The sequence below is a fragment of the Aethalodelphis obliquidens genome, unplaced genomic scaffold (genome assembly GCF_003676395.1).
Source record: "Aethalodelphis obliquidens isolate GAN/ISIS:26980383/991018 unplaced genomic scaffold, ASM367639v1 scaffold27, whole genome shotgun sequence".
NCBI classification, from domain to species: Eukaryota; Metazoa; Chordata; class Mammalia; order Artiodactyla; family Delphinidae; genus Aethalodelphis; species Aethalodelphis obliquidens.
The window spans coordinates 5214118-5238632 of NW_020837971.1; the positions used below are offsets into that span (position 1 = coordinate 5214118).

The window sequence follows — 24515 nt, forward strand, 5'->3', positions numbered from 1 at the left end:
ATCTTTGAATATCAGGTTTATGGTTTTCCTGAGTCACACATGAGAATTAAAGATTAGGAAGTTTATATTTGGAATATCGTATCCTTGGCACTCCTTAATCCCCTGCTCTCTTATTAAGACTACTTCTCTAACTCAGGCACATTATCCCCAAATGCCCTCTGCCCCAGACTCCTAACAGGTCTTTGTTTCCCATGACTGATTTTCTGGGGAGTGTTTAACTTGTGAGAGAGAAGCCTTCTTATACTCAGAAGGTCCACACATTACTAATGACTTAGTGGAAGGATCCATTTAGCCTGCTCTGGCCTTTCTGCATATCACCCTCGTCCTCCTACACTGTGGCTTCGTGGGTAAAATTGGTGATCCTATGGTCAGGAACTAAAATCCACAATGCTTTTTCCCACAGAATCTGTGTTGAAAATGATGGTTAGGAATACTTGTGTACTAGTATATAATATATACATAATTATATTAATATATAATATGATGTATCAATATATTCATACTCATATATATTATAGCATTTTACTCTATGCATATAGAGTAAAGGCATTTTACTCTATGCCTTGGAATTAGACCACCAACAACATACTTTTTAAATAGAACCATTTAGAAGGTGAAAGCAATGCAAAGTGTGATGATCTCTGTATTTACTTTCTATGATAGATTGCAAAAAAAGGGACATAAATTCCTCCTATTTTTGTTTGCATGCCTCTTTGCAATATGTCTTTGTCCTTATTCCCATTAAGAGGTAGGACCTATTTCTCTCCCCATTGATTCTAGATGTGACCATGCGACTTGCTTGGACCAATGTGATGTTACCAACAGTGATTTAAGCAGAGGCTTGAAAAGTGCGTGTGTTGGGGTTTGCCCTCTCTTGAGACTCTCTGTCTCTTTCCTGAGACTGGAAACCCTTCCACTGTCATGAGAGTAACCAGTGACATGTGACCTTAGACCAACTAGCGGCCCAACTGGCTGACATATGAATGAAGCCATCCTAGGCCTTCCAGCCCCAAATGAGCCAGCTCAGACCAGAAGAATTCAGAACTGAGGAAAATAAGAAACGGCTGTTGTTTTAAACCACTATGTTTTGGGGCAGTTTGTTAGGCAGGAATGAATAAGTGATACACCTTTATAAAAAATTCTTGTAATAAGCTTGAGACAGTCAGGAAGCTATGAGAGTAATAACTATAGCAAAAATAATGTTTTTAAGTGCCAACCATTTTTTCTTCTGAAAACAAAGCAGATATTGTCCAACTAAACATAACCTGAACTAGATGCCAAACAGCTAAATCCTGTAATTGGCACCACTTATGTTTACTGTAAAAGTTATGCAGATATTCCTTTCAGCACCATCCATTGTTAAGATTTCTGGGTCTTTCAAATGTTTCAGGGTATGGTTGTTGTGATAAACGTTAATATTTATCAAAAGGGATGTTTCAATCCAGCCGTACTTAACAAAGTCTAGATAATCTAAGACTTACTCCTGGCTTAGGTATCTTCTCGATTTCCTTTATTATGAGGCTTTTCTCTTCCATTAAGCTGCAAAACACAAAAACAACTTTGACAAAGTACAAAAAAGTATACTATTTCCACAGTAATAACTTTCTATTTTCTCTTCTCAGAATGCACTCCCAGGTGTGTTTGCCAGACCTGGTGTCCATCCTTTGTGATGGCTTCACTGAGTCCCACAGGCCCATTTAGGTGCTCCCTCCCCAGTCCTGCCTCAACACTGTACACACACCCATCAAAGCAGTTCTCTCATCATATTGTAACTGCTTGGGAGCACGAACTGCCCCCCAGACTCAAGTTCCTTCAGGCGGGCTCTGGACTTTTTCTTTTATTTGCAGTAAACTAGTACCTGCCTGGATTACTGCTACAGCCTCTACTGCTTTCATCAAATTATCAGATCCCACTAGCCAGTAGGTCTAAAGATGCATGCGTACCAGGTTTATTTTTATGAAATTGTATTTGCAATAAAGTAAGTTAACATTTGTGTAATAAGTATGCACCACGTGGAATTTAATATAGGTTAGTTGTGTGGGCCACAGGCTGAAGTTGAAGTTTTTCAGAGTTTTGGACACTTACACCTTTCCTTTTAGAGCTTGCGTATAAATTGCTATTTTACTTCCAAGCTGTTGATCCTACACCTTAGCCGTGTTGCCACCAGGGGGTGGTAGTGTGCTGCCATCTCTGGATTGCAAAGACCACCTGAGCGTCCCTGAGTTTCAAAATGGTGATGTGAAACTCTCCCACAAGATAAGGCTTACAGTCTTTTCTTTAAATATAAAATGATATTTTCTTAAACAAACATAAAATGGATAATTCTTTAGGACATTTTAAATTACATTTCTATCGTCCGTTTTCTCTCTCTCTCTCTTTTTTTAAAATCTTTATTGGAGTGTAATTGCTTCACAATACTGTGTTAGTTTCTGTTGTACAACCAAGTGAATCAGCCATATGCATACATATATCCCCATATCCCCTCCCTCTTGAGCCTCCCTATCCCACCTCTCTAGGTCATCACAAAGCACGGAGCTGATCTCCCTGTGCTATGCAGCTGCTTCCCACTAGCTAACTATTTTACATTCGGTAGTGTATATATGTCAATGCTACTCTCACTTGGCCCCAGCTTCCCCCTCCCCTGCCCCGGGTCCTCAAGTCCATTCTCTATGTCTACATATTTATTCCTGCCCTGCTGGTAGGTTCATCAGTGCATCAGTGCCATTATTATTTATTTTTTTTAGATTCCATATTTATGTGCTAGCATATGGTATTTGTTTTTCTCTTTCTGACTTACTTCACTCTGTATGACAGACTCTAGGTCCATCCACCTCACTACAAATAACTCAATTTCGTTTCTTTTTATGGCTGAGTAATATTCCATTGTATATATGTGCCACATCTTCTTTATTGATTCATCTGTTGATGGACATTTAGGTTGGTTCCATGTCCTGGCTATTGTAAATAGTGCTGCAGTAAACATTGTGGTGGTACACGTCTCTCTTTGAATTACAGTTTTCTTAGGGTATATGCCCAGGAGTGTGATTGTGGGGTCATGTGGTAGTTCTATTTTTAGTTTTTTAAGGAACCTCCATACTGTTCTGCATAGTGGCTGTATCAATTTACATTCCCACCAACAGAGCAGGAGGGTTCACTTTTCACCACACCCTTTCCAGCATTTATTGTTTCTAGATTTTTTGATAATGGCCACTGTGACCTGTGTGAGGTGATACCTCATTGTAGTTTTGAGTTGCATTTCTCTAATAATTAGTGATGTTGAGCATCTTTTCATGTGCCTCTTGGCCATCTGTATGTCTTCTTTGGTGAAATGTCTATTTAGGTCTTCCGCCCATTTTTTAATTGAATTGTTTGTTTCGTTGATATTGAGCTCCATGAGCTGTTTGTATATTTTGGAGATTAATCCTTTGTCTGTTGTTTCATTTGCAAATATTTTCTCCCATTCTGAGGGATGTCTTTTCGTCTTGTTTATGGTTTCCTTTGCTGGGCAAACAAAGAGTGTTTTTCCTGTGTTTTCCTCTAAGAGTTTTATAGTGTCTGGTCTTACATTTAGGTCTTAATCCATTTGGAGTTTATTTTTTTGTATGGTGTTAGGGAGTGTTCTAATTTCATTCTTTTACATGTAGCTGTCCAGTTTTCCCAGCACCACTTATTGAAGAGGTTGTCTTTTCTCCATTGTATGTTCTTGCCTCCTTTGTCGTAAATTAGGTGACCATATGTGTGTAGGTTTATCTCTGGGCTTTCTATCCTGTACTATTGATCTATATTTCTGTTTTTGTGTTAGGACCGTACTGTCTTGATTACTATAGCTTTGTAGTATAGTTTGAAGTCAGAAAGCCTGATTCCTCCAGCTCCATTTTTCTTTCTCAAGATTGCTTTGGCCATTCAGGGTCTCTTGTGTTTCCATACAAATTGTAATTTTTTTTGTTCTAATTCTGTGAAGAATGCCACTGGTAGTTTGATAGGGATTGCATTGGATCTGTAGATTGCTTTGGGTAGTATAGTCATTTTCACACTATTGATTCTTCCAATCCAAGAACGTAGTATATTTCTCCATCTCTATGTCATCTTTGATTCCTTTCATCAGTGTTTTATAGTTTTCTGAGTACAAGTCTTTCACCTCCTTAGGTAGGTTTATTCCTAGGTATTTTATTCTTTTTGTTGCCATAGTAAATGGGATTGTTTTCTTAATTTCTCGTTCTGATTTTTCATTGGTAGTGTATAGGAATGCCAGAGATTTCTGTGCATTAATTTTGTATCCTGCAACCTTACCAAATTCATTGATTAGTTCTAGTAGTTTTCTGGTGGCATCTTTAGGATTTTCTGTGTATAGTATCATGTCATCTGCAAACAGTGACAGTTTTACTTTTTCTTTTCCAATTTGTATTCCTTTTATTTCTTTTTCTTCTCTGATTGCTGTGGCTAGGACTTCCAAAAGTATGTTGAATAAGAGTGACGAGAGTGGACATCCTTGTCTTGTTCCTGATCTTAGTGGAAATGCTTTCAGTTTTTAACCATTGAGTATGATGTTCGCTGTGGGTTTGTCATATATAGCCTTTATTATGTTGAGGTAGGTTCCCTCTATGCCCCTCTTCTGGAGAGTTTTTATCATAAATCAGTGTTGAATTTTGTCAAAAGCTTTGTCTGCATCTATTGAGATGATCATATGGTTTTTATTCTTCAAGTTGTTAATATGGTGTATCACATAGATTGATTTGCGTATATTGAAGAATCCTTGCATCCCTGGGATAAATCCCACTTGATCATGATGTATGATCCTTTTAATATGTTTTTGGATTCTGTTTGCTAGTATTTTGTTCAGGATTTTTGCATCTGTGTTCATCAGTGATATTGGTCTATAGTTTTCTTTTTTTGTAATATCTTTTTCTGGTTTTGGTATCAGGATGATGGTGGCTTCGTAAAATGAATTTGGGAGTGTTCCTCCCTCTGCAGTTTTTTGGAAGAGTTTGAGAAGGATTGGTGTTAGCTCTTCTCTAAATGTTTGATAGAATTTGCCTGTGAAGCCATCTGATTTTTTCTTTTTTGTTAAGAAACATTGACGTTTTTCCTTTAAAAGATGTATACTTTTATTTATAGAAATACATCATTCATAATCCCACACCTCTCATACCACAATTGATCATTTTTATTTTCCTTGTATATTTTAATGAAATTATATTAAATATGTATATATTATTGAATCCATTTTTACCTAACGTGTAATTAAAATAGTTTCCCAAGTTGCAAAACGGACTTCATAATTAATAGTTTAATAGCTAGTTTCAAGGTTTTCTAGTGGGTGGATGTACCATAATAAAATAATCCTTAATATTGATACTATCTAATATATACTGAACCTACTATATGCCACGGTCTTCACAAACATCATTTCTAAACTGCAGATCCTTTCTCAGTGGCTATTGTTACCTTCAATGTACAAATGAAGAAACTGAGGAGTTAGGCACCTCTTCCAAATTCACCAGTCAAGGCTGAAGTGACTATCAAACCTAGCTCTATCTGACTCCAGGGTGCTTTTCAGTATCAAGCTCCCTCTGGAATACATTGCTATTGAAATATTCCACTATTTTTTAGAAGTTAGATTGCTTTAGATTTTTTGCTTTTATAAATAATAATGTAAGAAACATCTTTATGCATTGTCTGTTTTCTCGTTTTGGGTTCTCATTTTTGCGTGGCATTGCTGGGATGAAAAAACGTTATTGTACGTGTGCCTCTTGATATACATAAACCTGTAAACTTTCAAACTGACATTAAAATCTACATCTGACATTTTCAGCTTTTCTGACTAAGGGGTGGTTCAGTGTCAGAGCTCCTCAGGATTCATTACTTTTCTACAGCAAGAGTCTGAACTGAAACCATGTCATCAAAGGGTTCTGGTTTTAAGGACTTGTGGGTGAAGAGGGACTGCTGGAAGCCCTGTGTGCTGCCAAGCGGGGAGAGGTGTCATCCACATCAGGAGTAGAACCAGCCTGAATGGGTGGAAGTTGTAAGAAGGGAGATTTCTGAACCAATACAAGCGAAAGCCATCTAAGAGTCAGGCTGCCCGAAGCTGGGCTGGGCTGGGCTGGGCTGGGCTGCCGCGGGAGGCTGTGAGCCCCCATCGCTGGAGGTGCTGGAGCACAGACTGAGTGGCCACTGAGAGAAGCCTCAGGGGATTCTTAGAGTAGTCAGTGCTGAGGACCGCTCTGTGGACCCACAGTTCTCAATCTCTGACACGACTCAGAATCACACAGGAAGTCTGTAAGCAATTCAAACCTTGCCTTGAGTGGGGAGGCCCGGACAGAAAGTGGAATCGTTAGTTGTAGGGTTGGATCTGCCTTGTAAACGTGTATCTTGGGTGTTTCTCTCTCAGTTATGAGGACTATGCGCTGCAAAACCTGTTCTAAGCTCTCTCCGTTCTTGGTTGGCACAGGGGGAGCAGGAAAGGTTTGTTTTTTTTTTTTAATGTTTAGAAGGTAAAATCTGCTCCAGCTGTGAGTTGTTCCTTACTACTAATCCTGATGCACTGTATGGCCCTCTGTCGTATTCTAACTTTCTGGAATTCCAGAGACATCACTGAAATAATCCCTCTGTTCCTTTCTTACCAGATCTGTTTGTTTCTTGGTTCCAATTGTGCTGTTACTGTTGGACTAAGAATGGAAAATGACTGCTAAACCCCTGGGTGAGCACCAACAGGGAAGCAGCTGTGGCAGAGGAAATAGTTACCAAGGCCATGGTCACACTGTGATAGTCCTGCACACATGCAGCACGCGTGTGCCCCTCTCCACGTCCACACCCATGACAGACAGCACTGACTGACCACGGCCCTGTTTCCCCAGCTGATGGAGACTTGTCAGAATCTATCAGATTTAGCATGAGAGACACAATTGATTTGCCGTCCAAATCTCAGGACTTAACTAGTAAGCAGAGAAGCCCCCCAAAACGTAACAAAGTGAAGGCAAGGAAAACCTTGAAAAGAATACTAAAAAGTCTTTTCAGGGAAAGTTTTTGGAAAGATAATGAATTCTACTTTGTTTCTAAAATAAGTTCTCAACAGTATTTATTTAATCACTTCATTACTTATTTGTAATGTATTTACTTAATTTATTTAAGTAAGTTACATATTCTTTCCTGAACTGCATACTTATCAAGAGATCATCTATGAATATTAATCCCAAACCAGGAACAGTTGTAACAGATTTAATTATAAACCAGTCGTGTAATTATGCTCGCCATTAGCATTTAATAGGAGTTTATATTATGTGAAAACATAAGAAAATCAAATTATAGAGGAATATCTTTTCTCTAGCATATGTGAACAGTATATTGTTCTTAGTAGCTGCCAGTGAGTCAGAAGTTCCTAAAGATGCTGGGGTGGGGGAGTGCTAGTTATTTGGGCTTCTGTTATTCAGGCTCTGAATAAAATGAGATTTTGTTGTGCTGATTTGAAAAATATCATCTGAATATTTGGATGAATAGTTTTTTTTCTTTTCTTTTCCCCCTCCCTGGCTTAGTTTCTTTATTTTTATGTGGGGATGGAAATATCTACTTTTTTCCTGGGGAGGAAGTGTTGAGTGAATTTGTTTCCATACCATGTAATGTTAAGCCAATGAAGTATACAGCCTATAATTCTTTCCTGGTATTTCTTTTGGTATCACCATTATTTTTATGAAAATAAGTTTGTTACTTCTTGAGCTGCTAGTATTTGAGAATGCAAGGGAGTTTGCTTAAGCTACAGTATAACATGTTAACAAATCCAACATGAATACACACTAAACATTTCTGCAAATGTTAATTTTGAATGTCCTTGTTTACTGTTGGTCACTATGTACAGTCCTCCACCTCCAGCCCCATGCCAAGCAACTCAGTGAACAATTTGCCTGTCTATACCTAAAAGGCAAGAGTTCTGGTCTTTTTTTTTTTTTTTTCTTCTCCCCTTGGCAGGAATACTTGGAAATTTTAAACAACTTAAATATCAACTGACTTATGGTCCTCTTACCCTTTCGTGGAAATGTCAAGCATTCATATTTTCAATACTAATGAACAGCCACCTATTGTTTTAATTTCATTATTTTCTCAACTGAAAGAGTGCTTACAGAGCACAGAAATAGTTAGGCTTTCTTTTTACAGATCTCACTGGTGAGCCTGAAACAAGTTTAGACTGAAAGACAAAGAAGGACTCAGATTTCTTTCCCCCTGAATATAATTCTCCTGATTAAGCTAGTCTTCTTCTTCCCCCAGTTGAAATAATAGGCCCCAAAGAGAGGATTCAAAACCAGGGTGGGCAAAGTCCTCCAAAGGTCACCGAAGTCACTCGCTTATCTCTTGGCAGGACTGAGCTACATTCACTCTGAGGGAACTCTACCTACTCTTAAAAATAGCCAGAGAAAGTTCTGTCACCTTAAATGGTAACAAATCCTAGGAGAGGTGGTTTGGCTTTCTCTCCGGTACCCAGGCACAGCACAGAGCACAAAACCTGGATTTTGCAGTTGTTTTGAAATTCAATCTAAATAGTGTGATTTGCTGAACAAACCCTTTCACTGACTTGCTCTTCACAGGAGGAATGTTAGAGGGGATTTTAGAAATAACATTTATCCCTTCTAGCAATACATTTCTGCTGTAGTTCGCTGAATGACATCCTCCAGATTTGGATAAGTGAATGTGTCTTCCAAAAGGGTATCACTTTCTTCCTTGATCCTAAGGAATAGTCTGGTAATAGGAGAATAGGGTTGACTATGTGGTCCCCATTCCTATATTAGAAGAATTAAGTGAAATAGATGTGACCCTCCATTCACATACAGCTTGTTTGGCAAGTGCTTGTGGGGTACCGGCCATGCAGACATAGGATCTGATATCGCAAGAGGGTAAGGGGCCACCACCAGGGCTGGAAAGGCGGAGAGTGTGTGCCAGGTCCTGGTTCTATGGAGTGTGTTCTTTGGTTGCAGCTCCTGATGGGTATGGCTTTCCTGACACACGGAAACCACTACAGGGATCTCCTCTTCCTGAGAGCGTCTCCCTGTCACCTGAGCTTCTTACTGCAAGTTGTGTAACCTTCTTTTTCAGGGACTGCCTGTTCTAGGGAATCAAGGAAAGAGCTAGGCTTGTCGTCCTCTTAACACTGCTCTCTCATACTCTACCTAAAATTCCTTCTTCAGTTAGTCTAATTTTTCTCATTTCGTTTATGTGGAAACACCTCTGCTTGTATCTGTCTTCAGCGAGCTTGAGAGAATCATGTACTTACCTATTCAACCTGTACTGATTATGGAACTCTCTTTCCTCCACTGCACTGTATTCATTTTGATACTTGAGAAGTTCTTCTCTCATTTTGGAGACCTCGGTGGTGAATGCCTGTGGAAAATTATCAGCCTGCTTCAGGTGAAACTCCTGCTGTTGTATTTGCTCAGTGAAATGTTTGGCCTCCTGTAGCAGTTGGACCTCTGACTCTTGCATGCTGGGTCCCATAAAAACAGAGATTTGCATAATGAGAAGTGTACACCTTCAATACCTTTAGTAACTCCTGTGGGGAGGGTTCCAGCGAGGAGTGGAGGGAGTATGTCCACACTGCTGCCCCTGTTCCTTCCATTCCTAGGTTCAATTCAATTCAGTGGCATTTTTGTGCCAAGTCTTGCACTAGGTACTAGAGGCAAATGGAGCTCACAGTCTAGCAGAGGGGAGCAGACGTGAATAGGCAGAGGGAATACCAGCTGACAAGTGCTACCGCTAGTGTCTTGATCAGGAAGGTGGGAGATGACAGAGAAAGGCTTAGTTGGATGGGAATGTGATGTCTGCACTTGACATTAAAGAATGATCATGACCTTCCAAGGGTGGGAAGAATAATAATGAAAAGAGTGGGTCCTCTCTCCAGCTGCCCCAGCAACCCTGGCTTTCTCGAATTCTTGGACTCTCATGACCTGATTGAAGGAAAACCTTTTCTTCCTTAGTGATAAGAAAAGACAGTACGTTTTCTAATGACACTTTGCTAGGAAACTAGGAAGAAAAATTCTCCTGTAAAATTATGGACTTCAATTAATTTACAGATTTCTGATCATAACATCAGTGCCTGGCTACAGCTGGACGTGAATGTCAGAGCAGAGGGCGATTCCTACAACTCCAGTTATATTCTATGGCTTTGGCTTTATCTTGGGAAAAGGGTTAAGCTTCTGGCTAGAGGCAGAACTGAATGAACATAGAAACTGGACTTAATGGAATCTCCAGTAACCTTCTAGAAATCATTCACCTATGCTGCATCATACGCTAACATCAGCTCCAGCCTTACCGGCAGCCTTGATTTATCTTTCTCAGAAACCCAACTTCCTCACATTTGCCATCTCTCCTGTTCGGAAGCAAGACCCTGCCACTTCCTGTTTTAAAGGCAGCTCTGTGTGTGTGTGTGTGTGTGTGTGTGTGCGCGTGCTCCCCAACAACTTTCCTCACCGGGAGAAATCTTCAGGTTTCTGCTCATTTGCAGAGATGCCCAATAACTTAATCAAGCCTGTCTCAACTGAAGTTACCAGCCCCACCCATTTTCTCAGGCTTCAATATGTCACTTGCTCAACAGCAGAACATTTATTGGGACATCCTATGCTCCAGGCGCTATGTTAGGTACCAAATAGCAACAACAGCTATAAAGATAATAGATGCAATTTCCGTTAATGAAAGCTGGAGTTATTTCTTACAGTTCAATTTCCCTGTATATACTTTGTAAATCTGAAGTTACCTGATGTCCTTAACATGAGTCTTCAACTATGGAATTGTAAGGTATTGGCATGGGCCATAGTGCCTGTTTTCCCTCAGAAAGTGGGTGAACAAGGTGGTTAGGGTTCCAGCCAGAAGACATGTGGTAACTTACATACATGGACTTGAAATATAGTGTCAGCAGAAGAGAATTTAACAACTCTTATAATGTGGTTTCTATGGAAGACTCATTCAATTTCAGTCCAGCATTTCTAGCCTATATCTGCCCTGCTACAGCCCCGGCAGCAAGAGTAAAGAGTCGATATCTTCATGCCTCTCCCACCCACCAGGCAGTGGGGTGGGAGAGAGTGGTGGGTGTTGGTTGTAATCACAAAAGAGGGAACTAAGGGGTCAGGAGGGGGTAAGATGTGGTAGCAGAAGGGAAGTAATGGTTTTGCAACACAGCCTGGAAGGAGAAAGAAGTAACGTCATAGCCTTGGTCCTGCATGTCTCTCTGACACTGGAGGTTGGTTAGGAACGGAGAGGGAGTTGAGTGCCTATGGGGTGGAGTCAAAGTAAAGGGAACGTAGGGATGCAGTTCTGCTCTTCTCCTTCACTCCTCCCTCAGGCTCCCATCCTCAGAGTAGCCGAATGCATGAGCAAGAAAAGAAGTAGGAGTAATGGTTAGAGATCGGGGGAGAGGATGGCTGGGGAATCACAGGATGGAGTTTCCATTCACTGTGTCTCTGCTTGGATTTTAATGAAGATGTCATGCAAAGCTATGAGGCAGAAGGCGGGGAAAAGGAAGAAGGAGGCTTGGGAGTAGCAGCGGAACAGGGTTTCCCCTTCTTTCTCACTCTCCTTCCCCCTTGATTCCCAGTGGCTGATGGCAGATGCTTAGGAAACCTTGTTGAATTATTCTGTTGAAACCTCGTCTTCTGACCTCTGCTAATTAGGACTGGGCTAAGGCGAGTAGCCAGGGATAGGAGGAACAGGTGAGAAGTAAAGACAGGAATCTCAGCAGATATAGGCTGGGCTTGTCACAGAACCTACACCTCTGAGTGATGAAGAAAGGTGGGGAGGAGAGAATCTTACAGGAGTGTGCTGTAGCAGAGAATGTCAGGGCCTCACCAAAGTCCCCTTGGCACACTCCAGGGGTCACCTGTAGCTTCGATGGACAGTTATCATATATAGCAACAGCATCTCTATGCCTCTGCCTGAGAGCTTTCTCTGGCCAATGGAACTTCTTGACTTCTCACAGGGTAAGCTAGAAGTGCCAGGAGCTCGCCTACCCAGAAGCAATCTTTGATCAACGAAGGATGGAAATGAGTGAACAAATATGCCAGCGTCCTCACCCTTCAGTGGGAGAGCTCTGAGGTGTGTTCTACAGTCACTCAGAGAGTCTTCAGTGAGACTGAGCCCCAGTTGCCTGCAATGTTAACCTGAAGATTAACACACCCCCAGCTGGATAGCACCCTTCCCCATCTCACTTCCCCACTGTCTCACAATAATTTCTGGTATACTTCTTAAAACGCTTGAACTCAAATCTTTGTCTCAGAGTCTGCTTTTGGGAAAATGAAAAATAAGACAGGTCCCACTACAAGTAAGAAGTAGAGATGTGAGTAGAGGTGTCTTCACGCCGGTAAATAGCATACCTTTTCACGGTATCATGCAGTAAGGTGTACTTGGCTTTTAACTCTGCCATCCTGGTTCCAGGAAGTTTCCCCATAGCATGTAACTAGCAAAGAGAACACAGGAATACAGGACCACTATTAGCCATCACCTCCTTTATGCTTTAAGCAGAGATAAAATGGGTATATGGATGTACCATAAAATCTTTCAGTTAAACATTAGGAAACATATGAGGCAATAAGGCTTATTAGAAAGATGGTAGGTGTTCAGAGAAAATGGTTCTAGTTCCGTTCTTCTCTGAGTTATTGGGCGAGTTCTTTTACCTCTGAGTTCTTTTACCTCTCTAGATGAAGGCTGTGATTTCTTCATCTGTAAATCGAGGGAAGGAATTGAGTGAAATTCTTTCAGTTCTAAAACAACCGTATTTCTAGGTTTAGCAAACAACCTACAGAGTATAGATGACTAGGGTGGCTATTTGTAAGGTGAGAGAACTAATAATTATTGAGCATCTTTTATGAGCAACTGTTGTACATCAGTTATTTTATTCCTGAAAATGTTTTGTGAACAGGAATTATCTCCATTTCAAACTAAAGTTTAGAAAGGTTAAGTAATTTGTTTAAAGTTAGAGAGCTAGTTAAAGGCAGAGTCAGGATTTAAACCCACGTGGTCCAGCTCCAAAAATCCATCATCATTCCTCTGTACCACGATGCCTCTGCCTCTGCTGTCAAAGAAACATGAAAATTTATCTGGTACACAAAGTGATTGTATTTATTCCTTTTTCATTTCTGGCAAAAGAACTTTTGATTTACTCTCTGAGTTAGGTGATAAGTAGCTAACAGACATCATAACACAACATCAAACACTAGTGTTACCATAATGCAATGAGCATTTGCATTAGGTTGGACTTAACTGGACTGCTGGTGACATGGCAACAAAAAATAGAACTAAAGATAAGATTTGGGTTTCTCAATGCCCTGTTGTTCTTAGCTCAGAATATTTCTTGAGTCCATCCACTTTCCTCTCCCTTCCCTATCCTGCCAGTCTTGGTCACACCATCTCTCAGCCGGACTACAGCGAAACTCCAACTGCCCCCTCCCCATCTGTGTTTCCACTCAGGGCCCCTATCCATCTACTTCCCATGGAGATCATTTTAAAAACTCAAACATGCTCTTGTTATGCTTGGTGCTCAAAACTTTTCAAGTGGAATAGAATTCAAGACCCTCGGTACAACCCCTGAGGTCCTGTCTGATGCTGCTTCCCTCCCATCAGCCCCTTTTCACAGCACCGTCTTCCAGCTCCTACTGCTGCAGCTACACCGGCCGCCTTCTGTTTCCATAAACGCATGAACCCCTTTCCTTCCTCAGGCCTCTGCATTGGCCATTCCTCATTCCCACCCTCCTTCACTCCAACTCTTTCTTCGTACCTCAGCTTCAATATCCATAAAAAGGCCTTGAAAAGCTTAAAAGTCCATAAAAAGGCCTTCTCTGAAGTCTATATCTAAGACGGATACCCACATACACCGCACCCCCCAGACAACTCTGTACTTCATAACGTAACATATTACCGGCTGTAATAGTACATTTATTTATTATGATCAAAAGAATGTTATTCCTCAGCTGGTATAAAGCCCGGTGAGGAAAGGGCCTGGGTTACCCTGTTCTTCACTGTATCCTCAGCCAGTAGAACCCCAGGCACAGTGTAGGTGTTTGGCACATACGTGCTGAGTGAGCAAATGAATGAATGGAACCGAGAACATGCAAGTGCCTGAGTCTACAGAGTGGGGTTTCATGGTTTCTCTACCAGAATCAGGGTAGGAAAACATTGTTAAATGCACTGTGCAACCATCTCTTTGTGAAAGTATCTGGGATCTTTCACGAGGGCCCTACAAGCTGGTGCCAGGCCTGGGTTCCAGTCCCCACAACCCTCTTTTTTATATATGAGTGAAATATGGGGAACAGGATATTTAAAACCTTTGAGGAGGTTCCACTTCTCACTATATAATTTATGTGTAACTTCTTGTTTTTAATTTAATTTAATTTGTTATTTTTTTTTGGCTGTGTTGGGTCTTCATTGCTGCGCGTGGGCTTTTCTCTAGTTGCAGCGAGCGGGGGCTACTCTTTGTTGTGGTGCATGGGCTTCTCATTGAGGTGGCTTCTCTTGTTGCGGAGCACGGGCTCTAGGTGCGTGGGCTTCAGTAGTTGTGGCTCACAGGCTCTAGAGCGCAGGCTCAGTAGTCGTGGCGCACACGCTTAGTTGTTCCACGGCATGTGGGATTTTCCCAGACCAGGGCTCGAACCTGTGTCCCCTGCATTGGCAGGCGGATTCTTAATCACTGCGCCACCAGGGAACCCCCCATGTGTAACTTCTTAAGTGTTGAGTTGCTGTTGGTCGGTTGACCTAATGTTAGATTTTATAGGTATTTAATTAAACACATTTATTTTGGTTCTGCGGTTTTCTTTCTGGATTTTTGAGCCAATACATAATTTATTTTGTATCACAAACATTGTCATTGGCTCCTAAAAAGGGTGTAGGACATAGGCACTGTACCTTTAAAGTCTAACTGGTTAAAAAAAAAATCTTTGCATATGGACACTCTTAAAGGAGAAAAGTAACTGGGAAAAGGTTGTATGTGTGAGTGTGGGCTTATATGAGTATGTGTGTACTATGAAGGCAGCATGGGAGCCAGCCTTGTAACTAGCCAACAAACTAGCCTAGTAAGATAGCCACTGGAGGTAAGCCATTGGGTAAGGTAATTATGGAATCACATGTTTAGAAACACATATAGTATTTTGTTTTAAGGCTGAAGAGACCATTACCTTCCACCAACTGCCCTGCACAATGGAAACAAGTGAATTGACATAGGGCCTCCCTACAGTAGCCCACAGTTCAAGGAGAGAGACACAAAAGAAATTACAGAATGCTTAAAACTACACTCAGTAGTTTTATTATTCATAAAAAAGTATACTTGGTATTTTGCAATTATCTTCTTTATATTGTAAGTTAAAGCAAATAAGTACAATTATAAATTATAGACCCTTTCCAGGGGGTGGAACTTCCAGAATGGTAGTGTGAAGAGCTCGATGAATCCTCTCTCTCAAAGAAACATTGATTAAACTGGTCAGAATTATCTAAGACAACCATTTACGGTGTCTGGAAATTGACCTAAGGGTGTGCAAGAAATTGAGAGGCATTTATTTAACAAAAGCTACTGAAACTCACTAAGAAGCGTGGGAGACTGTGGCATTTGCACCATGAGCTGCATCCATCACCCTTAGCTCCCAGTTGTGTAAGAACTATTCTGGGCAGGGTTGGCGGCCAATGAAGAGCCCACTGCCCCCAGCTTCCTATTCCTGAAGATGCAGTCAGGCGGATGGGGCAGCCCCAGAAAACTGCTGCACTCCACCTCCCCTCCTGCCCAGCTCCGTTTGTGAAAGAACTTCACCGGGGGGCGGCTGCAGCCGTTCAGTAGTGCCCACTCCCCACTCCCCAAGCTCCTGCTTTCCAAGGAGTCTCTGGGCAGGCGTGGCAACCTAGGAAGATCAGAGTCCCCTAGCACCCCAGCTTCTGCTGATCAAGTCCTGCCTGAGAATGCTCACTTTACTTGGAACAGTGTAGACTATTCATGTCCCAGAGCATTGTCAAAAACAATAGCTATCACAGGAATGAACAGTAAGAGGAGGCTCATAGCTTGGTGATACCGGTGGAGGCAGATCAGCAGTTTAACAGAGAAATCGTGGCCAGAGACAGTCAAAGAGGACCCTGCTAATATCACAATCAGTACTGGTGGTCGAGAAGGCTGTGGAAAAGCTTAAGGCTGTGACCTCTCGGGCATGACCAGAGAGGGTACTTCCAAGCTATCAGTCGCTGAGCTAAAGGTGGGGCAGATGTGTAAACGCCCTGAACCTTGAAAGTGGTCCCCAAGCCACATACAGACTCAGTGGAAAAGGATGAAACCTTTACTGGCTCGGGAGGCTTAAATACAATCTCTGACTAATCAATGACTGACCAAGCTATGGAGCACGGCACCCAAGAAGCCAAACTTAATAAAAACAAGGAAAGATTACACAGAGACAACAGGGGCTGCACACTACGGAGGATACACTTCAGAATTAGTTCAGCCAAGTCACTAAACAAATAAACGTTTGAACAGCAATAACAAAGACAAAACAGCAACAGGAAGAAGCCTGGGGAGGATCAGAATCCGAAGTTGCTCCAGCGTTATCCAAAATGTCCAATTTTCAACAAAAAGTCATGAGACGTGCAAGGAAAAAAGATTGGAAACTGCTTTGGATGTGTAGACGTTGGACTTAACAAAGACTCCAAAGCAGCTATTATAAATATGTTGGAAGAATGAAAGGAAACCACATTTAAAGAATTAGAAGTGATTATGATGACAATTCATCAAATAGAGACTATCAATAAAGTACTGATCTCAGATAAGAACTAAGATTTTTAAAATGATGTCCTTTGGGTAGTAAGAATGTATGGTTTTTATATTTTTATTTTTCCTTATCTGTATTTCCTAATTTTCTCCAATGTATACATAGTACTTTTAATAATACAAGGCTGTTAAAATATGCTTGAAAACTCTTGCTGTAAGCAATAGGAATTCAGAGCAGAATTTCAAGCTGCAGAGTACTGTGATCAGATCCTAGTGGCAGATACAGCCAAATTCTAGCTCAGACTTTTTGAAAACTCAGCTGTATTTTCCCTAACTTGAGTCTCATCTGAAACAGCAGTAGTTCCAAGCTTGATGGCAGGTGGGCCAAGGATGCCTGTTGGCAGGTTTTATGACCACATTAAAAGCAGGAAGGTGGAGAGATTTCCTTTCCTATTTGCTATTTCCATCACTCCACCAGCCAGATTGCCTTTGGTACCCCAGAATCTGGAAGAAAGCTGACAGGGCAAAACATCTGATATGCCTTTGTAGTTTTTACATAACTTGGAAAAGGTGAAGTCATAGATGTTCGGAAAGAGGACTGATAACCTATCTTTATTTGGTCTACTCTACTAAAAACAAATCTCTTAAAAAGAAAAAGATTCAATTCTAGTAGATGAAATGCTTTGCTCATAAACATAAACGTGGAAAAGATAGTTGCATTTTCACACTGCATGATACAACTGGGTACAGAAACCAAGTCTGTCACGTTTTATAAATGCAGAATCTAAGAAATAGAGCATAAAGCCCGAGCTTAAGTTGTCAAAGAGTATAGACACCAAAAGGTTAGATATAATGTCATAAGTTCATAAATATGATTTCACAATAGGTACTTGTATTACTGAATTGCCTTGTTCGTAATTGAGAATGGAAGGAAACATTTACTCTAGAGCTCAAAGTTTAACAAGAGTTCATGATTCATAGATGACATGTAATAATATGGAAAAAATTTTGAAAATTGAACTTTTAGGACATTCCAAGGAAAGTAATAGCTCAGTAAGAGCTTTTACCAAGTGAACTTATCTGGAAGGGGGTCAGCATGAGGAAACAATTAGGTGTTTGTGTGGGTGTTTGCAGGGCAACCGAGGTGGCCATCGTTATTAACCTACTCTATTCCTGTTGCCTCTTTGACATTACCTACTGGTGGTCTCATCCTGAGAAATACCTGCCATGCTGTGGGAGGTAGACAAATCCTTACCATCCTTATCTCCCTCTCACCCTCTCCCTTTCACTGCTAGAAATAAACAACATAGCCATTTGACGGTCGCTCAAACGCAATTGAACCCTCAACAGTGATTCATCACTCTTTTTGTTTGACTTTTCCCCTTAGTCGTTATATCAAGTTTTAGCTTTTCTGTACACCTAACTCATTTACCAAACAAAATCAGGCCACCTAAACTCATCAACGAATCCATTTATCTTACACCTACACCCACTCTTAACTTCTTTCCCCAAATCTCAAAAATGAAATCTTCCTTTCCTCCTGTCAAGTCCAACCCATCCACCTGGGCTCTCAAACATATACTCTCCTACTTCTTCCCAGGCATCAGTTATACCTTCTCTCCTTTATAACCTCTACTTGTCCTACTTTGCTGGCTCAACACATAGAAGTCAAGTACATTACAAGTGGACTTTGGTTTGAATTCCAGCTCTGCTACTTTTTAACTCTGTAATTAGGAGTAATATTTAATCAATCTGTACCTCAGGTTTCTTCAGTTATAAAAGAGAGACAAAAATAGCCCCCATTACATAAGACTCTAGTGAAGACCAAATGAATCAATATATGTAAGGTATTGAGTATAGTATCTAGTACACAAATAAGGGCTTAATCAATGTTAGTTATTATTATTATCATTAGCATTATCCTCAACCTGTAAATTTGCTCGTCTATCTCATTAAAAACAAACAAACAAAACCAAACACCCCTTGGATGCTATGCTCCCATGTAATTACCCCTTTCTTTCTCTCCTTCTCTTTCGTTTCAGTTTTTCTCAAAAGAGTTGTCTCTGCCCTTTATCTCCACTCCGTTACCTTCCAGTCACTCACCAATCCATAGTGACCAGGCTCCCGCTCCATCACCAGACTGGTAAACGGACAAATGGCGTCCTCATTTCTCTGGCTGATTTTGATATTTTTCTCATGATCACCGTTTTTCAGTAATTTGTTTAGGGTATGTCCTGGTGTGGTTTTCTTTGGCTTGAGATTTGCTCAAAGTTTTCAATCTGTGGGTTTATAGTTTTCCTCAAATTTGGAAAAATTTCAAGTGTTATTTCTTCAAACATTTTTTTCCGTCCCCTTGTCTACTTCTTCTGTGACTCTAATTAATCATTTGTTTGGCCACTTGATGTCCACAGATCACTGATGTTCTGTTCATTTTTATCTTCCAGTCTTTTTTCTTTGTTTCATTTTGGATAGTTTCTCTTGCTATATCTTAAAGCTCACTAATCTCTTTATCTTTAGTGTCTAATCTGCTCTTAATCTCATGTGGTGAACTTTTCATCTCAAATGTTGTATTATTCATCTTTAGAAGTTTGATTTGGGTCTTTTTATAACTTCCACTTCTCTCATTATGTGCATGTTTTCCTCTACCTTTCCCCCTACATTCAAAATATATATAATAGCTGTTTTAATGTCCTTGTCTACTAGTTCTATTTTTGTGTCTACTCCATTGATTGATTCTTCTCATTATAGGTCAGATTTTCCTGCTTCTTTGCATGCCTACTAATTTTTTTTTTTGGCGGTACGTGGGCCTCTCACTGTTGTGGCCTCTCCCGTTGCGGAGCACAGGCTCCGGACGTGCAGGCTCAGCGGCCATGGCTCACGGGCCCAGCCGCTCCGTGGCATGTGGGATCTTCCCGGACCGGGGCACGAACCCGTGTCCCCTGCATTGGCAGGCGGACTCTCAACCACTGGGCCACCAGGGAAGCCCGCCTACTAATTTTTGATTGGATGCCAGACACTGTGAGTTTTACACTATTGTGAAATGGATTTTTCTTTCTTTTTTGGGGAGGAGTATTCCTTTAAATACTTGGGGGCTTTGTGAGTCACAGTTAAGTTTCTTGGAAACGGTTTGATCCTTTCAAGCCTTGCTTTTAAACTTTGTTAAGGAAGTCCAGAATAATCCTTTTTCTGGGCTAATTTGGTCCCACTACTGAGTCAGTACCCTTCTACTGTGTCAACAGGTCTTTTAAACCTCCTAACATGAACTCTTCTTGGCTCTGCATGAACTCCAAGTATTGTTCCATTCCCTCCTCTCTGGGAGTTCTTTCCCAGCCTCAGTGGTGTCCTCACACGCATGCACTGATCAGTTTTCCTCGGCAGATTTTTGGAGCGCTCGCTCTCTCGCTCTCTCTCTCTCTCTTTGAAACTCTTCCATTGCCTCACCTGTATATTTTAGTCAACTTGGCCTCCCTGAACCCTAAACTCTGTCTCCTCAAATCAGCAAGACCACCTGGCTCTGTTTGGAATCCCCTCCCTATGCTATCATTTGGAAACACTCTCTAAGTAGTAAAACGGGGCAGTTGTAGTTCTCAACTCTTTTACTTGCCTATTCCTAGGGATCACTGTCCTGTGCTGTTGTCCAAAGTCTGAAAACCATTGTTTCACCTGATTTGGTCCATTTTTTAGTTGTTTCAGGTAGGCGAGTAAATCTAGTTTATGTTATTCCATCTTGATTAGAAGTGGAGCCCCAGTGACCTCTTAATTATTAAATTCAAACATTTCTCTGTCCTTATCATACTCGATAATTTTATGACATTTATTACTATTGACATTACAGTTCATTGTTCCTTGAACTCTCTCCTCCTCTGGTTCCTGTGACATAGGGTCTCAGGGTTCTCTCCTTACTCTTCTGTTTTCTTCGCTGGTCCTCCTTTAAAAGTTGGTGTTGCCCATGATTTTGTCATTACCTTTTTTCTTTTTTAAAATTATTCGCTGTCCCTCATCTGCACTACCTCCTACTCACAGTCTGAACCTACCTACATGCTGATGACTCCTGAACAGAGGGGCCTGCAGGCTACTGTTATTGGACAAGCTAGGACTTTATTTGGGCAAGGGCCATTCAAGACTATGGGAATTAGGGTTAGAGAACAATAAACATCTTCATCTAACACCTGGAACACATGAAATGGTTTACATAAATGACACAATATCAATGTTCGTGTATTGTGACCATTTTTTTGGAGAGAACTTTGATATTATGGGGCATTTCATCCATAGATTCTGTTGAACTAGATATTATCAGAGAGTTTCTTAGAATAAACAGAATCTATATAGTGCTATACACAAGTCTTCATCACTTCTTATTGAGAAGGTGGCAGTAGATAACGTAGCACTTTCCTTCAAGTTGTGTCCCCTTGAATCTGTCCTTCACGCTGCCAGCAGAGTGCTTTATCTAAAACACAATTTTCGCCTTGCTTAAAACCCTTCAGAGGATCCTGTCACCTTCAGGATTAAGTCTTGGTCCCTTTACATGGTTTACCAGGGCCTTCATGATCTGGCAGTTGCCACCCTCTCCAAACCTGTCTCCTCTCTTTCTAAACCTATTGTGACCATTTCAGTTCTAGGCCACGTGCTGTGGTGGGCAGAATGATTCCCCCATCCCTAGATGTCCACGTTTCTAATCCCTATCATGTGTAGACTTGTTACTTTATATGGCAAAAGGGACTTTGCAGATATGGACTTTAAGATGAGATTATGGTGGACTATCTGGCTGGGTGCAGTCTAATCACGTGAGTCCTTTAAAGCGGAGAATCTTTCTTAGCTGAGTCAGAGGTATGAAATGGAAGAAGAAGGAAAGATTGGAAGTGTGAGAAGGACTTGACCTGCCAGAGGAAGGGGATCTCAAGACAAGAAATAAGGGCAGCCTCTAGAAGCTGGAACAGGAAAAGAACCACATGCTCCTCTAAACCCCCAGAGAAGAATGCAGTCCTGTCAACACCTTGATTTTAGCCTACTGAGACTCATATTGGACGTCTCACCTACAGAATTATAATATAATAAATTTGTGTTTAAGCCACCAAGTTTGCGGTAATTTGCTATGAGAGCAATAGAAAACGAACACAGTTCCATACCGTGTCTTTGCACAGTATATTGCCCTAGCTTCAATTTCTCTCTCCTGTCCACTTGGAGAATTCTTATTCTTCCTTAAAACATCTCAGTGGTCGGCATCTGTGGCTGCCTGACATCTCCAGGCAGAATTAATTCTTTCTCTCTATTGCTTCTGTATTTTTAGATGCACCTGTTAGTGTACACATTGTACACTATTACCTCTATTATCATATTACACTAATATGTCTCCTCCATTGGGCTGTGTAGTCCTTGGTGATAGGAATCCTACTGTATTCATCTCTGAGTCCCAGCCCGTAGCTTGGTATCTTATAAGTACTTGGCAGTGTTCCTTAAACTGTGTTGACTTAAGCTTATCTTAAAACCAGTAATGTAGCTGGAAGCACTCTTGTTCATTCACTCACCTCCATTCCAACTGACCCGTCAGAGAAGGCAGGTGTAAAAGGAGGAAAAGAGCAAGGTAACCTGGCCTGAACACAGGACTTGAAAGAGCAGAGAATGTGCCAGACAAAACTGACTGCCTCACCCCACAGCTCCCCTTCTCTCTTCTGTGTGGCTGGCAAGGCTCACAGGATGAGCAGGGAGATCTGGGACGGTTTCCCACAGCTGTCTTGTTCCTCCTTTGGTGGCCAACCACAGGAATGCGAGGGGCAAACAGGACCTCCCAGAGTTAAGGTCACAAATGCAGTGGACATGGTGGGTGAGTAATGCAGGTGGCTTAACTCTATGTAGGACTTCAAAATTAAGTGACAATAATTTTAAGATAACATGTACAGCCAAATAAATAAAAAGCATGCCTGAGCACATACATGCTAATGAGTGGCATTCCTTTAAAACACTCACATTTGTCCCAGTGAAACGAGGATTGCTTGGAATTTTAACGATCATTTATCCTTTGTTTAAATGATTTCCCCCTACTTCCAAAGATCTGGGAAAAGATGATGGCAGGTTGGAGTGGCTGTGAGCCCAGGAGGCGGGAGACGAGCCAGATTAAAACCCAGAGGCCTCTTTCTGAACTTCAAAGGGTGAGCTGATAGGTAAGAGTACAGAAGCTAAGGGGGCCAGAGTCCTGAGGGGCATTTACACAAGGGCCAGAACATAGTGGGGGCAGGAAACAGAGCCAGGCTAAAACCACGAATGACTGAAGTCACAAAAACAGGAACCAGGAGAGTAGGGGTGCGGGCAGGAGGGGCGTGGGCCCCAGAAGGAACTGTGTTGCCTGCTGACTCTGACCAATCAGCTTTCAGTCCTTCACATGCAGCGTTCCCACCTCTAGGGCACCTCTACAGACCTTGAGTGGGTTTAGGCAGGGAGAGATCCAAAAGGGAGCCGGGACATTGGAGAACAGAGCATCTCTCACACAAGTGTCACAAATGTATAAAGATGGTCTACTGTTCATCTCACTATGCAGATCACAGGCCACAGCCCCTGCCCTGCCCCTGTCTTAAGAAGCTGTCACTGTAAACGTGGTGAGCCCAGAGCGCAGCGGGCAGGGTCCGTGGGCCAGGGTGCTCTCTCTGCTGCTGCGCCCACCTTTCAGGCTCCTCTCTGTGCTGAGAGCACCGCCCCTCGCAGCTGGCTGTCAGCTGTCAGCCCCCAGCTCTGGGCTATGAGGTTACAGATAAAGGATATCGCCACTTCCCGCAACAAAGAAACTTGGGACCTCTGGTGCCCACATTCCTGTTTTGAAGATGCTTTTGCCCACAGTGCTCTTCCCAGTATCCATAAATAACAGATCATTTACCATAGAGGCATCTGGGAAGCCCGGGTGCCAGCAGTGTGTGTGCCATGGCAGTGCCACCCTCCACTCCCCCTTCTAGCAGGCAGATTGTGATGCACAGTGAAGCTTTTCACTGCTAATCGAAGAACTGTTCTTTGAAAAAGAACAAAAACCCAAAGTTGCATCTTGCACTTCCCCATTGATACCATAAAATGGAAACTTGGGAGCAGAATATGAGGATGTTTGAGTTCAACTCTTGCTGATCCCCCGGTACGGGGGCTTTTCATCCTGGCAGCATATTTAGACAAGTCATTTAATTTTTGTTCAATTTATTCTGAAGTATTTTATTCTTTTTGATTCTATTGTAAGTGGAATTGTTTTTGCGATTTCTTTTTTGCATTGTTTATTTCTAGTATGCAGAAGCCATTCAGTTTTGTTCAGTAAAATTATTAACCATGAAAACAGAGGTCAATCCTTAAAACCTGGTATAAGCTTTCCTATGTGTTCTACAAATGTTTCAGATAAGGCAGAGTATCTTTGACTCTTGTATTTACTTGAAATAGCCTGAGTACCTAGAAAACTGCTTGACACTAAGATGCTCAGAAATATTTAATGAATGAGGTCACTATATCTCACACATTCCTCAATTAGAGTGCTTATCTCGTTAAGCTGAAATCATGCTCACATATCTGTTCACCAGATGGGAAGCTCTCTGAAGACAAGAATCATTCTGGTGTCTCAAGAACCTAGCATAGTACATGGCAAACAGCAGGTGCTGACACATGTCTCAAGAATCCATCAGTATCTAGCAGACTGGGGGTGTGGCATGAAAGGTTGGGCATATCACAGAAGGATATCTCAATGTATGGTTTTCTCTCTCCACGTACACATGTGAATCGGGCCAAAAGGATCAATGATGTCTCTGAAAGACTCTAAAAAAGTCAGTCTAGAAGGAACACCAACAGCTTG

At 41.5% G+C, this 24515-nt stretch overlaps 1 protein-coding gene across 1 annotated transcript in view; it reads right to left on the reverse strand.

Annotated features, from left to right (window-relative positions):
* Positions 1 to 24515, reverse strand: part of CCDC146 (coiled-coil domain containing 146) — a 109549-nt gene that overhangs the window by 36304 nt on the left and 48730 nt on the right. The window contains exons 2-4 of the mRNA XM_027123813.1: positions 12345 to 12427; positions 9257 to 9466; positions 1482 to 1539 (exon numbers count right to left, since the gene is read on the reverse strand). Of these exons, the coding sequence (XP_026979614.1) occupies positions 1482 to 1539; positions 9257 to 9466; positions 12345 to 12427 (351 nt within the window). The remainder of the gene's footprint in view (positions 1 to 1481; positions 1540 to 9256; positions 9467 to 12344; positions 12428 to 24515) is intronic.